Source organism: Elephas maximus, chromosome 9, assembly GCF_024166365.1.
Source record: "Elephas maximus indicus isolate mEleMax1 chromosome 9, mEleMax1 primary haplotype, whole genome shotgun sequence".
NCBI classification, from domain to species: Eukaryota; Metazoa; Chordata; class Mammalia; order Proboscidea; family Elephantidae; genus Elephas; species Elephas maximus.
In genome coordinates, this window is record NC_064827.1 from 46,708,336 (window position 1) to 46,723,267 (window position 14,932).

Here is a 14,932-nt window from a genome sequence, read left to right on the forward strand (position 1 = left end):
ATTCTGTAACTTTGGCATTCGGTTGAGCCTTTTAAAAGTAAGGAATACCTGTAATACTCTCTGGGGCTCTATAACTTTTTGTTACCCTTCTTTTCCCCTAGTGGACTTGTGTCTATGAATTCCAAGAAGGCACTTCCGTGCGACCTGTCTCACCTCGCTGTTCACTACGACTGACTCATTACATTGAAGAAGCCAATGTAGGCAGGGGTTATATCAAAGAACTTTGCTTCAGCCCTGATGGGCGAATGATTTCTTCCCCACATGGCTACGGAATCCGCTTGTTGGGATTTGACAAACAATGCAGTGAACTTGTTGACTGTTTGCCCAAAGAAGCCAGTCCCCTTCGAGTGATTCGTTCTTTGTACTCTCATAATGACGTGGTACTGACAACAAAGTTCTCTCCTACACATTGTCAGATCGCCTCAGGGTGCCTTAGTGGGCGGGTTTCTTTGTATCAGCCAAAGTTTTAGGCACAACGTACATCAAATAAGGAACTCTTCTGGTGTTTGACTCATAAATTACTTCAATTTAGGTGAAGTATTGTCTTTTTAGAAGATCTTGTAAGTTTGGGTCAAGATCCTGGTTCTCATGGGTCCATTAACACACCTGTGACCTGAGTACTTGGGCGTCCAGCATCATACGGGCATGTCCAAGTTTCAGACTCTATGCAGCATCATCTTTTTCAGCATTCCTCTGCTCCTGCTGACCCTGTGCCACTGAACTCTGGTTCCTCTGGATAATTTGCATGGTAGCTCTTGTCAAGTTTCCTCCTTTCTTTCTCCCTCTTTTTATTATTATTATTATTTTTTTTAATGTGAATTTTGTGGGCATTTGGCAGGAATTTGGGATGGGATAGGAGAAACCTGTGACACCAGCAGTGAATAAAACCTGGAAGTTTGATGTTGGCATATTGGTCGTTGAAACAATTTCATCTTCATGTATCAATACACTTGGCCTTTTAAAGTTACTATATTTCTCTACAATGAGCACAGTTAATTGTGTTATTCTCATGACTGTTAGTCTTGCAACAAAGTATCTTTTAAGTTTCCTGTTAAAATTATACAAATTTTTCACAGCAAAAGAGATTTTGTTTGTTGTGAAGTTCTAGAAAACAGATTGCCGCATCTTTTTGTAACCTGCTTTACTTGTATGAGGTTAAAATCTCTATTATCTGTCCTTACCTGGTATTTTGTTTTTATCAACAGAATTAGAAAGGAAAGGAGAGGAAGGAGTGTACATTGGTCATTTCTGTTGTACAGAAGAGGATTTTCTTATTGGTTAGTACAATATCTGGTCACAGAGTGATGAGAGCAATGTGACAGGTTTTCTGTATTTTCTCTGCCAGATTATTTAAATCACAGAGAATGACATGTTATACTGTTGGGGTCAAAGCGGAGTCAAGAGCAAAGAGGTGGTGTTTTACTGTTCTTCGCTGAGCCAGGTGGCACAAACTCATCTATGTTAGTGAAGGGAGAACTGCGGTCCTCTTTTCAAGCTGATGTCGTAACTCTGGTAGACAATGACTGTGGATGCCAAGACTGCGCTGATATGAAGACCTTTTTTTGTGTGTCACTGTGGAACACAGCAAGTAAAAAGCATCAAGCAGGGGTCAAGCATGAGGCCAATTGCTCTGCTCATGTAACCGGCTTTCCTCAGTCCCCTCCACATTGAATGGCATTGTGTTTAGAAGGGATTTGCCATTGGCTGGAGTAATTTCAGCCATGCTCTAGCCTTTCTCACTTAAATCACACTCTCTTAAGCCAAGTGATTCTCAACCATTAGGGTGCACAATAGTCATTGAGGAACTTGTGAAAAATGCAGAAACCTGGCCCCCACCATAGGAGATTCTGATTCAACCAGGGAGATGACAGAAATCTGTATTTTTAACAGGAGCCCCAACTAATCTTTCTTCAGGTAGTCCCTGGATTGCAGTTTAAAAAACACTACCTTAAGGCAGTAAATATACTTCTGTATCCATCTGGTGCTTAACACAACTCCCAGAAGGTATTTTGATTTTTTTTTTTTTTAAGTACATGACAGCAATTTTAGAGGTAGAAAATAACTTAAAATGGAATCAATCCCATTATTTGACAAATGAGAGAAGTTAAGTGTCTTGCCCAAGGTCACCCTGCAAAGTTAGTATCAGAGCCAGGACTACATTTCAGGTCTCCTAATTCCTTGCTCAGGGCAGTTTCTACTGGCTGTTAATGACCTAGGAACAGTTTATTCTGTCTTTAAGTTTTTTTGGGTTTTTTAAGTTATATTATTGTGAATACTTTTAAACTGGCTAGTAGATTGAAAAAGGAGAAGCATAGGACTAGGTGCTGCGAATTTCAGCCATAAGAAGCAAAGTATTGTAAATCCTATAGAAATTTTTAAGGAACCCCAATACATGAATAAAAATGGCATTTCTTTGTAGGGCCTATTGAGTGAACAGCCATTCACACACATGTGTATAAGTCAGATCTCACTTGACCAATAATATTGGCTCTAGGACAATTTTTAAAATTACATCATTTTACCACTGATGTTTAAAAAAAATTGGAAATTTTTCAGTCAAGAAAAAAATTACCACAAAGCACAATGAAAACATAAGTTTGCAATAAACTTTTTAAAAACACATATTTAAAAGAAAATTTTAGAGGAAAAAACACTCAATGTTATCATTAAAAACAAGCTACTAAATATAGTCACTGTATTGATATTTAAAAGAAGGTTCTATAAATTTCATCCCCTTTGGAAAGAGTTCCGTATTAGATACTGGACCCACATGTTGCCCAACTCTAAACTCACCCAATAATTCTGTAAACTATCACGTGTCAAATACTGTACATACCTTACTACCAACCTTCACAAAACTTTACAATTGTAGGTAGGTGGAATGAGCCTCAATTAACTTTGGAGGGCATAAAGGGTCAGAAAGGTTAAGTGCCTCACCCTAGTCACAGAAGTGGCAGCAGTGGGATTTGACCCAGGTCTGTTTGAGTCCAAAGCTTGTACTCTATCATTTTGCCCTTTGGTTTGAAAAGAATGGTAAATTGGCCTTTTGTTTGTTAGCAGTCCTCTGTAAGTTCTTTATTACAAAGCTGGCTTACCTTCTGCACCGTATAAAAGAACGTTTACAAGATTGACAATTTCCATGAGAATTAATACCATAAACTGCAAGGCATGCATACATACAGTCCACTCCTAACTAAAAAACCTCAAGCAGGATAAGTAGCTGTAAGGCATAGAAGAAAAATGGAGGATAAATAGTCTTGTATAAATGTCACAAAGATGAGAAGTAAAAATTAACTGCCAGCAAACTCAGCAAAACATTAACCTTTTTCCTCCTTGAGTGTTCATGATCAAAAAGTTATCAAGGGATATTAATCAAGAAATTAAAGGGCATCACGAATACTATACTATTGAAGGAAATAACATCTTACCATTTCAAGGTCCTATTTTACTTAGGTCTGGTGTTTTTTACTCTAAATTTTATTCAGCCATTTTTATTCATGATAATGGGTAAATATAACAGAATTTTATTGCAAATTGTTCTATTTTTAAAAGCTTTCTGCAGAACAGTGTATTTATGGCAGTGCTATGTTGAATAAGTTAGGAAGATCAAATATACAGTAGTTCCTTATTTTCAATTGTAAAAATGAAGTGGCTAAAGCAGAAGAGACCTCTATTTTAGTCTTAAAAATGTGGTGGTCTTTTTCCCCAGAACCCCAAAAGCACATAAGCACATGTATATTTTGTCATTTCTCCTTGTTACATCCCTGAGAAGAGGTTATACCAAAAATTTTAAGAAAACAAGGAAAGGTAAACCACATCTTCCCACTCCTATGTCAGGGCATGTTTCACTCTAGAACCAAGATCATATTGTATCATTGCTAAAGCTTTGTTCTCTAGAAAGTGCAATATAGGGAAAACACTCTGAGAACCCTTTAGAATCTTAGTGTTTCCCGTATGAGGCATCATATGTGGTATTGGCATCTGTAAGTATCTTTTAAGCTTGTGTTTAACATGAGGAGTAGTCCGATAACTTACTGCTGACAATCATCCCCATTTACTGACCAGCAGTTATTGGGTGCTGTGAAAATTTATTCAACAACACCCTGCGCTGGTCATGAAAGAAACCATATATATGAATTTTTTGATAACTAATGCATATCTCTAAGTGCCAAAATTTAAAACTTGTAATTATTTTTGATGGAAGTCTTTCAGATATGTTAGTATACTTAACTTCCCTGCCTTCTTAAACAGCATGCTAAGTTACAGTTCACTTTTGCATGATAAAAGGTAAAGCTATATTCATAACGTGGTACTACAAATACCCAGTGAGCTCTAATGTGTGTAAAACACTTCATAAAATGAAAAGGGCTATAACAGATGTGTGTTATTATTAATCGTATCAATTACTATAAAGTGATTCAGCCCTGAGGTATGTATAACCATTTGCCCCAGGTTGCTGGTTTTCTTTTTTTTTCCCCTAATATCTGCTAAGTAGTTTGTTCTGTCTCCTGCCATACTACCATATGCCTGCTTGTAGCAGGCTGCCACTTCTTTCTAAAGTGCTGTATTCATCTGTAAAGAGCTGGGACCTGGGAGGACTAAGCTGTCAGAGTCCACAGTGAGAGCTGGACAAGCTGCAGGGGCAGTCTGAGACAGCTCTTTTGGTTCCAAGTTCACAGCAACCTACTGGCTAATAGACGCGCCCTCAGCTGGTGGTTTTTCAGTTGCCACCAAGTAAAATACTACAAACTAAGGATGCTGCTAGGTTAAGGAATAAATAGCAATTTACCAAAGTACAGCAAAGCAACAGAAAGGCTCTGTATTTGCACAGCGGTCTTTCATGCTTTGAAAAAAAGATAGGAAGAATCCAGGAGAGAAAAAAAAAGAAAATCCAGATAGACTTAAGACAAGTATGTAGATACCACTAAACTTTGTCAATAGCCATTAAAATATTACACATTGTTACAAAGACAGTTTAGTCTCATGGCAAAATACTGTTGTGCCAAAATTTCTATCTAAAGATGATTCTAAATGGTGTTCTAAGAATTTCTCCCGTTCAAATGATAATAGAAATTATTGTCAAAAGGAAGTCTCAGATTTTTACCTTTATGCTGCTTTTAGTTGTGAATTAGTTATAGAAATATTGGCTATATCAAAAGCCTTAAGGAACACATCTTATGAAATACATAGCCTTATGTGTATAAGTGTCGCCATAAAATAAAATGTCATCCAGAGATAATAAAATAATTTTTGTAATTAAAAAATTTAAATCTGGTCCAAAGTCTTTAAAATATTTTCAACTTTCCTAAGTTTCTTCCTTATTCAGATTCCATGGTTTTTACTTTAAAATATAAACGTTTGAATTTTCTTTTAAATTTTACTGTATCTTCCATTTCCAAACTGTGCTTTCTGGTAAATTTTAGATTCACATTTTCAGGAAATTTGGAGTATTCCAGATAATATACTAGACACCCAGAAAGTTCTGTCACTAGGTTCTGAGGTGTTTGCTGTAAGCTCTTTTGCTAGACTGTAAGCTCCTTGAGGGCAGGACTGTCTTATTTATTCTTGTATCTCCAGTGTGTGCTACAGGACCTGACACAGAGTGGTTGTTCAATAAATATTTGTTGAACGAATCAAATGAACCGTTACCATACGTGGCCTCAGGCTCCCAGGAAGCCAGAATGTGATGTGCAAACCGTTCAGTACTAGAAGAGTCCATCATGATTATTATAATGAACAGATTGTGTTCATCAGGGTAGGATTTTTTTTGTGTGTGTGTGACCATAGGTAGTTAAGCATTTTTAGTTGATTTGGAGAACTGAAAAATGAGATACAATTTTTCACTCAACATTTGAATCCCTGCTATATGCCTAATCCAGTACGGAGGGACTCAGTTTTCAGAGGTATTTCATACGTGCAATTGAAGCAGATGCAGGGCTGGCTTCACAGACATGCAACCTGTGCAGTCACATGGGCATCTTGCTTAGAAAGGCCCCATTCTTGGTTTCATACTCTGCTGTAGCTGTCTTGAAAATTTTAATAAGTTTTTAAAACTGCATTTTCATTTTGTCCTATGCCCACAAATTATGTAGCTGGTCTGCGTAGGTTTAATCATCTTGACATTAAGGAAACAGAATAATGAGGGCTACAGTGTCTTTTACCTACTGCTAGTAAAGGAGCTCACATCCATTGAAAACTAGCCACAAAGTAAATGATTTAGTAATTTTTAAAATCTAAAATTAAAAGTACCTCCCTCCCCCAAACTTTTTGACAGATCAAGTGTTCTTCACATCAGAATTAGAAGAGCTTCCTAAGAATATAATTGGCTTTTTACCTTTTCAACAGAATTATTTCAAGTCTTTCAAGTGGATGATTGTAGAATTGTAGGTGGATTTGTTTTATCTACGTACATAAAAAAACCTACATAAAATTTTAAGGATTTAATAAACCTTTGTATCAATATATGCACTGAATATTTTGGTACAAGTCTACCTCATAATGTGCTTTTAAGAAATAAATACTACTTTGAAACATCTGACACACTTTTTGTGTGTGGTTAACCTGTTTAACAAGTTGATCGCAAACTTGGTTTAAGTCGTAGTTTAAGCTTTTGTTTAAACTTCTAGGTGTGCATTTTAGACCAGAATCAAGCATAAGACTGACAGAGGCAGTGGCTTGGTGGTTCTTTTTACTGACACTCCATAAACTCTTTAGATGGTGCAATCCCTCTCAGACAAAGAGTTTGACTGTTCACTCCAAATTTTTATTATATATAAATTATACATATGCTATCGTACTGCTCTTTTATATGCATTACAAAACATACACAGAGAAAAAAATTTTTAAAGGAGATTAAAAAAAAAGACTGAAATTTTCTTCCTGCACAAGGTCCACCTTGTGCTTCCACTGAAACATTTCATTTTGTGAAGGCCACTAAAACAGAGAATTGGCGTTTTACACTAAAAACACATATACTAAGATCTGATCCAGTCACATATGCTGCTTAGTGTTCCAGCCATTTACAATTTCCATATGGATCATGTTTTATGAGCTTCATAAATTATTCAGTGAACACTGTATCATATCAATAGGAAGCATAGTTGATAAATTTTTGCTTGGCAAGCTGTATACAGTGATTGTTGTCATATAGATGAACTTAAAATATGTTACTTTTCACAGTGTTTCCTAGAGTGACATATTCTTGTTTTATTTAACAATATGATTGATGGTTAACTTTACCATACTACTTTCATTCACCAGAAAAGTGACAGACATATTTGGGACAGTCTTTTTTTGCATGTTGCTCTTCTTATGAATTTATTTAACCATCAGACTGCTGGTGTAACCTGGAAACATATGAAAATTAATTTGATTGTTCATGCATTTTTCGGAACAGTTGGTAGAAACACATATATGTATACAGTCATCCTCCATATCTGCGGGTTCCGCATCCACAGATTTAACCAACTGTGGATGGAAACTATTTGGGAAAAAAGTTCCAAAAAGCAACACTTGAATTTGCCATGTGCTGAACAGCACGTACTGTGCCAGTTTCCCACCGTTTCACAGACCCTCAGTCTCTCTCCAGCACTGCTTGTTTAAGCACTGTTCACCTCACGTCTTGTCATCATCCCCTAAACAGTACGGTATAACAGCTAGTTACATAGTGTTTACATTGTAGTAGGTATTATAAGTAATCTAGAAATGATTTAAAGTGGACAGGAGGATGTGTGTAGTTTATATGCAAATACTATGCCATCTTATGTAAGGGACTTGAGCATCCATGGATTTTCATATCTGCAGGGGTCCTGGAACCAATCCCCCATGGATACCAAGGGATGGCTGTGTGTGTGTATATATATATATATTTATCATGGTAAAATATATGTAAATAATGTTTACCATTTTTAAGCATACAATTCAGTGGCATTAATTATATTCACAATGTTGTGCAACCATCACTACCCTCTATTTCCAAAACTTTTTCATCATCCCAAACAGAAATTCTGTACCCAATAAACAGTAACTCCCTCATCTCCTCTCCCCTAGGCCATGGTAACCTCTAATCTACATTCTATGAATGTGCATATTCAATATATGTCATATGAATGGAACTGTACATTTTTCCTTTTGTGTCTGCTTATTTCACTTGGCACGCTTTCAAGGTCCATCCATACTGTAGCATGTATTAGAACATCCTTCCTTTTTATAGCTGGATAATACGCCATTATGTGGATATACCACGTATTGTTGAACCATTCCTCTGTTGATGGACACTTGTTTCCAGGGCACTCATTTTTTTGTAAGTCATTTTAGAGAAAGATAGGGTGAATCCTTTTCTATTCAGGTTATCTTGTGAAATCATTTAGACGAACTGGTTTAGTAGCACTAGTTACTATTTCGGTTATCTCTACGGCTGATATATTTTGGGCTATTTAAAAATAGATTTTTTTTTTTAATTTAAAAGAAAATGACTATTTGACATGCGGTGACACTCATGAATTGACAGTTTTTATTAGTTTCCTATTGCTGCTGTAACAAATTACCACCACTTCAGTGGCTTTAAAAACATAAATTTATAGTTTTGAGGTCAGAAGTCCAAAATGTGTCTCACTGAGCTAAAATCCATGTGTTAGCAGGCCTGTGCCCCTTCTAGGGCTCAAAGGGAGAATCTCTTTTCTTGCTTTTCCAGCTTGTAGAGGCTGCCTGCATTCCTTGCCTCCATGTTCGAGCCAGCAGCATACCGTCTTCAATCTTTCTCTCTGACTCGATAGTCTCCTGCCTCCCTGTTTCATTTATAAGGACTCCTGTGATTACACTGAGCCCACTGCATAATCCAGGATAATCTCCCCATTTTCAAGTCAGCTAAATAGCAGCCTCATTCCATTTACAACTTTAACCCCTCCCTTGCCACGTAGCGTAACAGATTCATAGGTTCTGGGGATTAGCACATGCACAGCTTTGGGGGGCCATTATTCTGCTTGCTGCCGTGTGTTGGGTACTAGGTTTAGTGCTTCACAGGCATGATTTAATCCTTAAAACATTCTCAGGAGGTAGGTACATACTGTTATTTTTCCTGTTTTACAGATTAATTGAGGCTTAAAGATTAATTTACCTAAAGTTAAATAACTAGTAAGTTTCAGTTAGACTCATACCCAGATCTGTCTGACTTCTTAGCCTAACCTGTTTTAATAGTTCTGTCAGAAATGTTTACTGCATGCAAACTGAGTAGAATATTGTGATTGTGGATTGTTACGGTGTTTACACTATAAATGTATTTCAGCTTTACTCTAGGTAAAATTCTAATTGTGAAAAAGTTGAAAAGCCTCTGCTTCTGTGTTTATGGCCAGTAACGTTTTCAGAATTGTCCTCTAACATGTAGTGCTTTCTCCCCCGGGCTTTTCTACTAGGGGTTAGCTATTTTTGGTTTATAGCTATGTATGCTGCTCTTAAAAGTAGTAACTATTTAGAATATCAATCTGAAACAGGTATTCAAATCATGGCACATACGTATGTACGTTCTTGGAACATTATGTGTAGTTAGCTGCTGCATCTGAAAAAAGACACACAGATCAAAGGGCAAAGATAAACAGGATTAAAATTGCTTAAGGCTAGCACTTACGAATGTTCTTAAAGTTCTTGATCTGTGGGGCTTCAGCTGACAAGCCCATGCTCATAAATACGCTTTCCACAATACTGGGGTCATTGTAGGGACTGTCTGGTCCGTGTCAGTGTGGCTCTATTAAGAGAAGTCATCAGTGGTTACCTAGTGAGAGGGATATGGAAACTATGCATCAGCTCTGGAAATGTTTCCCACTGGGTGTAGTGGGCAGATACAGACGGCATGTCTGTATTTATGTCCTAGGCAGTCTTAGAATCACGTTCCCATCCCTGCCTCTCCCACCCCTCCGGGAACACTCAACAAGATGTCCCAGTACTCTTGCGGCAAAACCAGCCTTTGCATTGTTCTCTCCCTGGACATTACAAGCACCTGCTGTGATACCATGTTACCAGTTCTGACTTCATTCCAGTCGTGGAGTGTAACTCTTCATTCCTTGGAAAGGCTTCAGGTGATTCCCTCACCCCACTGCACCCCACCTGCTCTGGGGAGTCTTGAGTCTTCTTTTCACCCCAAGCACTGGGACTGTCCACCCTATTTTTCTCCAGGATGCTACCTTCAGCAGAGGACAAGAAAAGTCCCCAAGCTCTGGCATGCATCAATTACCTGGACGGTTTGTTCAAACACAAATTGCTGGGTCCGGCCCCAGAGTTTCTGATTTGGTTGTCTGGGGTGGGGGCCCTCAGATTTGTATTCTAACCAATTCTCACCCAGTTGAGAACCACTGATAATTGCAGTTAGGGCTTAGATTTGTAATGGTTTACAGATCCCATGGATCTCTATGTAGAAAAAGAAGTCAGTTTACAGAAATCTTAACTTTCTGAGGTTGGTATTATGGATGGATAACAATGTGTCCCATCGGCTGTGCCAGGCTCAGTACAATACCAGGTTGGTACTTCAGCTGAGGGCTAAAGTTTCCCTAATCTAACATGATATTTAGGTTACTGAGCAGTTAATTAAGCTAAGCTCATCTTAACCTTCTCAGGAACAGACCTGGTGCTGTGTGGTGTATGTTCTTACTCAAAAAGAGGAGAGCTGATACAGAAATTCTCATGGGAACTCCATAGACACATCCAAATTCCCCGAAGGACTGAATTGCTGGGCTGGGGGCTGTGGGGACCATGGTCTCAGGGAACACCTAGCTCAACTGGCGTAACATAGTTTATAAAGAAAATGTTCTACATTCTACTTTGGTGAGTAGCATCTGGGGTCTTAAAAGCTTGTGAGTGGCCATCTAAGATACTCCACTGGTCTCACCCAGTTGGGAGTAAGGGAGAATGAAGAAAACTAGATACACAAGGGAAAGGTTAGTCCAAAGGACTAATGAACCACAACTACTATGGCCTCCACCAGATTGAGTCCAGTATAACTAGATGGTGCCCAGCTACCACCACCAGCTGCTCCGAAAGGAATCACAATAGAGGGTCCCAGACAGAGTTGGAGAAAAATATAGAACAAAACTCTAACTCACAAAAAAGGACCAGACTTACTGACCTGACAGAGACTGGAGAAACCCTGAGAGCATGGCCCCTGGACACCGTTTTAGCTCAGTAATGAAGTCACTATGGGGTTCACCCTTCAACCAAAGATTAGACAGGCCCATAAAACAAAAGGACACTAAAGAGGCACACCAGCCCAGGGGCAAGGACTAGAAGGCAGGAGGTAACAGGAAAGATGGTACAAGGAACCCAAGGTTGAGAAGGGGAGAGTATTGATTGACATGTCATGATGTTGATAACCAGTGTCACAAAACAATATGTGTACTGTTTGATGAGAAGCTAGTTTGTCCTGTAAACCTTCATCTAAAGCACAATAAAAAAAAAAAAAATTCTCCTGGTGTGATCCACTCTATAATAGCTGCAGCTGTCGCTAACAAAATATCCAACATACTGCGTTCCCAACCGAAACTTCTACCAGGGCATAGACAACTCAAAACACTTTTTAAGCTTTTAAAAATTAAAAAAATAACTGTTTCCATTGAAAGCTGTTAAAATCATTAGTACACTAGACTGCTGCATTGACATTAACTTGTAAAAGCCCTTCACTATAGGGTTAGTTTGGGGGCAAAATGAAGGATCCAAATTTTATTGTCAAAGGATTACTTTCTAAAAGTTAAAGTATCAGACCTATTCTGAATACACTGTATTTATGTTTAAGCAGTTATTACCTAAGTAGTTACTTCTTGCATACTTAATGTATGTAATTAAAGGGAAGATTTCCTGGCATTTTTTGAAAATTGCAGTGTATTGGCAGGGAAATCAAGATCCTTAACGTGGTCCTTGCCGCTCAGGGTGGTAGACCTCACCTCTGGGACAGTCTAAGGAAGGTTAGGAGATCAGCCTTAGTTTTACCTACAAGCCCTGTCACAATCTGTGGGGGATATTCTGGACCTTAGGGAGGGACTGGGTGCTGTATCAGTGATTAGTGGTTAAAGAGCAGTGAATTACTAGGCCACAGGCTCTGTGCTCCCCTCTAGCAAGTACTTCTGAAGTGTCCGATGACTTCATGGCAGTCTAACTAGCAGGGCGTGCTCAAATCCTGTGGCCACTAGGTGTCAAGGGTCACAATGGAGGGCCCCGTGTCATCTGCCTGGCAGGCCGGATCTCTGCCATTGGCTCAGTCTTGTCACCAGGCCCATCATAAGCTCTGCCCACTCTTCCGGTGGGGGGACTGTCTCCATAGTGATGGCAAAGAAGCCTTAGACCCGCCCACCTGACCTTCACTTTTAGTCTCTCAATATATTGCTGACATGGAGTATTGTGATAAATCCTTAACTGTCTCCAGCATTTTTTTTTTTTTATGAAAATGTTCAAACATAACAGCAAAGTTGAAAGAATTTTCCAGTGGACAGCATTTACCGAGATTCCAATATTTTACTATGCTTGTCTGTCACTTACCTAATACTCTATCCATCCATCCGTGTCAAGTTTTGATGCATTTTGGATAAGCTGCAGACATCTCTACCCATTCTTCAAAAAGCCCTCTGCATACATTGTCACTAACTAGAGTTCAGTATTTTTTTATATAAAATTTACAATGAAGTGCATAAATATGAAGTGTACATTTTTAAGTTTAGACAAATGTCTAAACTTTTTTTTTTAATCCCAGGCCCCTATTAAGATACGGAATATTACCACCCCCACCCCCGAAAGTTCCCTCATGCCCCTTCCCAGCAATCTCCACCCTGCAGACAGATTTGCCTCTTCTAGAACTTGTCTCAGGTGGCAAATGCTCTGTATTTTCCATAAGCCTAGAAGCTTAGAACTCAGAATTATTTGTCTAAAAGGGCAGTTTGAAAGCACGAGTAAGATGTAAGACAAATTTTCTAAACAAAAATAAATGAGGGATTTTGCCTTCTGTTAGCTTGATTTGACATAAGCTGAAATACAATTGGTGTTGCTCCCAAACACAAAGGACATACTTTTCTGTTCTTAGACCATAAGTTGCAGCAGCTCTCAAGAGCTCTGAACAGCAGTGGCAAGCCTCTCATCTTGGACTTTGCCTTAGCTTTCTCAAGGCAGATAAAACCTGTTTTATCTCCATGTTCGGGACCTTGCCTCCTAACTTTTTACATTACCCTGCAGAAGAAAAAGATCTTTATTACCTCCATGTTTTGCATACAAATTACAAATGAAAGGTACTCCATAAAAAAAACTGCTTTTTCCATAAAAAAAACTGCTTTTTCCTACTGCTCTTTTCAAAATTGTTAGTTGTTACTTAGTGGAAAGTGAGGAGTGGGAAGCCCAAGAGCCTTGTTAACCTGGAGTTTCCTGTTTTGTCATTCTTTTCCCAGAAAAGTATGAGAGGATGAAGGAAAATTCTTTTTTTTTTTTTTGCCCAAGGGAAAGGAGAACCCCATTTATCAGGAATTACTTATTACTATAGATTTTTTTATAGATACGCTGACCCTTAGAACAGAAATCTGTTCCTTTTGTGGGGTACTCTACATCAGGGGCAAGTAATTGCCTTGCCCACAAATAACTGTTTAACAATGACTCGTTCCCAAAGAGAACCTGAACTAAGCTTACCTTCTGTTGATGACAAAAGCTGAACAACTAGAGGCAGTGTCCCTTAAAACAGGTCACTGCCGTCCCAGCACTTCTACAAGAAAGCAGCAGCCAATGGCACACTATATTATTTTAAAGAATACTTTCTTCTTGGTCAACTTCATTCAGTTCAGTTTCACAATCCAGAAACTGCCAGTAATAAGAAAAATGGAGTGCCTGTACATTCTGACTTGTACACATTTTTTTGTCTCAAGTTGGCTAGACATTTTTCAGAGCAAAGGAGAGCAGACCGTGTTTTGGAGTTAAAGAATAAAGAACAATCTCCTCAATTGTTTAGCTTAGTACCTTGTCCTGAAATTAATATAAAAATTACTTTTTCCTCAACCTCCACGACCCATCAACGAATGAAGGTCAGATAGGATATTTCCAAATGCTGTGATCCTGAATATACACGTTCCCTCACCCCCTTAATATTTATCAGAAATCTAGCGGTTGTGAGTCTGAAACAGTGTGAGCTACAGCAGAATCCCTACGTTACGGAGCTGGCAGTCTAAAGGGGGCAACAAGCATCAAGTACGCACAACATAATTAAAGCAGATAAGCACTATGAACAACAGGAACATGGAGGATTTTAAGAGCACGTAACAGAGGAGCCTGACCTAACCCTCAGACAGCTTCTCTGGGGAAGTGATGTTTGAGGTGAGCTCTGACAGGGTTCCCTGAGTCAATCAGCAAAGGCCACAGTTCAGGGCAGAGGCTGGGAGGCAGAACAGAGTATACCAAGCCCAATAAAATTAAAGAAGTCCCTGTGGCCAGAGTGCAGTGACTGGGTAGGGCATTTTTAGCTGGAGCTGAGTAAGAGGTTAGCAGGGGCTGGGCAGCCCTGTGCCTTGTAGGCCACGGTAAGGTGTTTGGTCGTTACGGCAGAGGAAAGGGAAGGTGTTTAAGAGAGTGACAGTTAAGAAAAAAAAAAAAAATTACAGCAATATGGACGGGAGACCAGAATTAACGCGTAGATAAATTCTATTTTACTGTCAATTTCTACCACAAAATCACACATGCTCCTCTGGCAAAAAAAAACTTCCCTAGTTGGAACCTTCAGAAGATAAATGGATTAAGCTGGGAGCGCTCTGCAGCTGTGCACAGCTCCCCTGGGCCCCCATCTTGGTCACACCTTGAAAAAAGCTCTCCATATGTACCCCCATATGTACTCTGCGGTCACGTGGGGTTGCCGTGAGTCAGACCAAACAACATACAAAACGGCATTTCACCAGAAGATATGCAAGAGTGAACATTCCTTTTATCA

At 38.9% G+C, this 14,932-nt stretch overlaps 1 protein-coding gene across 1 annotated transcript in view; it reads left to right on the forward strand.

Annotated features, from left to right (window-relative positions):
• The window catches only part of DCAF10 (DDB1 and CUL4 associated factor 10), a 39,478-nt gene extending 32,995 nt beyond the window's left edge, over positions 1–6,483 (forward strand). The window contains exon 7 of the mRNA XM_049895823.1: positions 102–6,483. Coding sequence (XP_049751780.1) covers positions 102–470 — 369 coding nt within the window. The 3' untranslated portion in view covers positions 471–6,483. The remainder of the gene's footprint in view (positions 1–101) is intronic.
• The last annotated feature ends 8,449 nt before the right edge of the window (positions 6,484–14,932 follow it).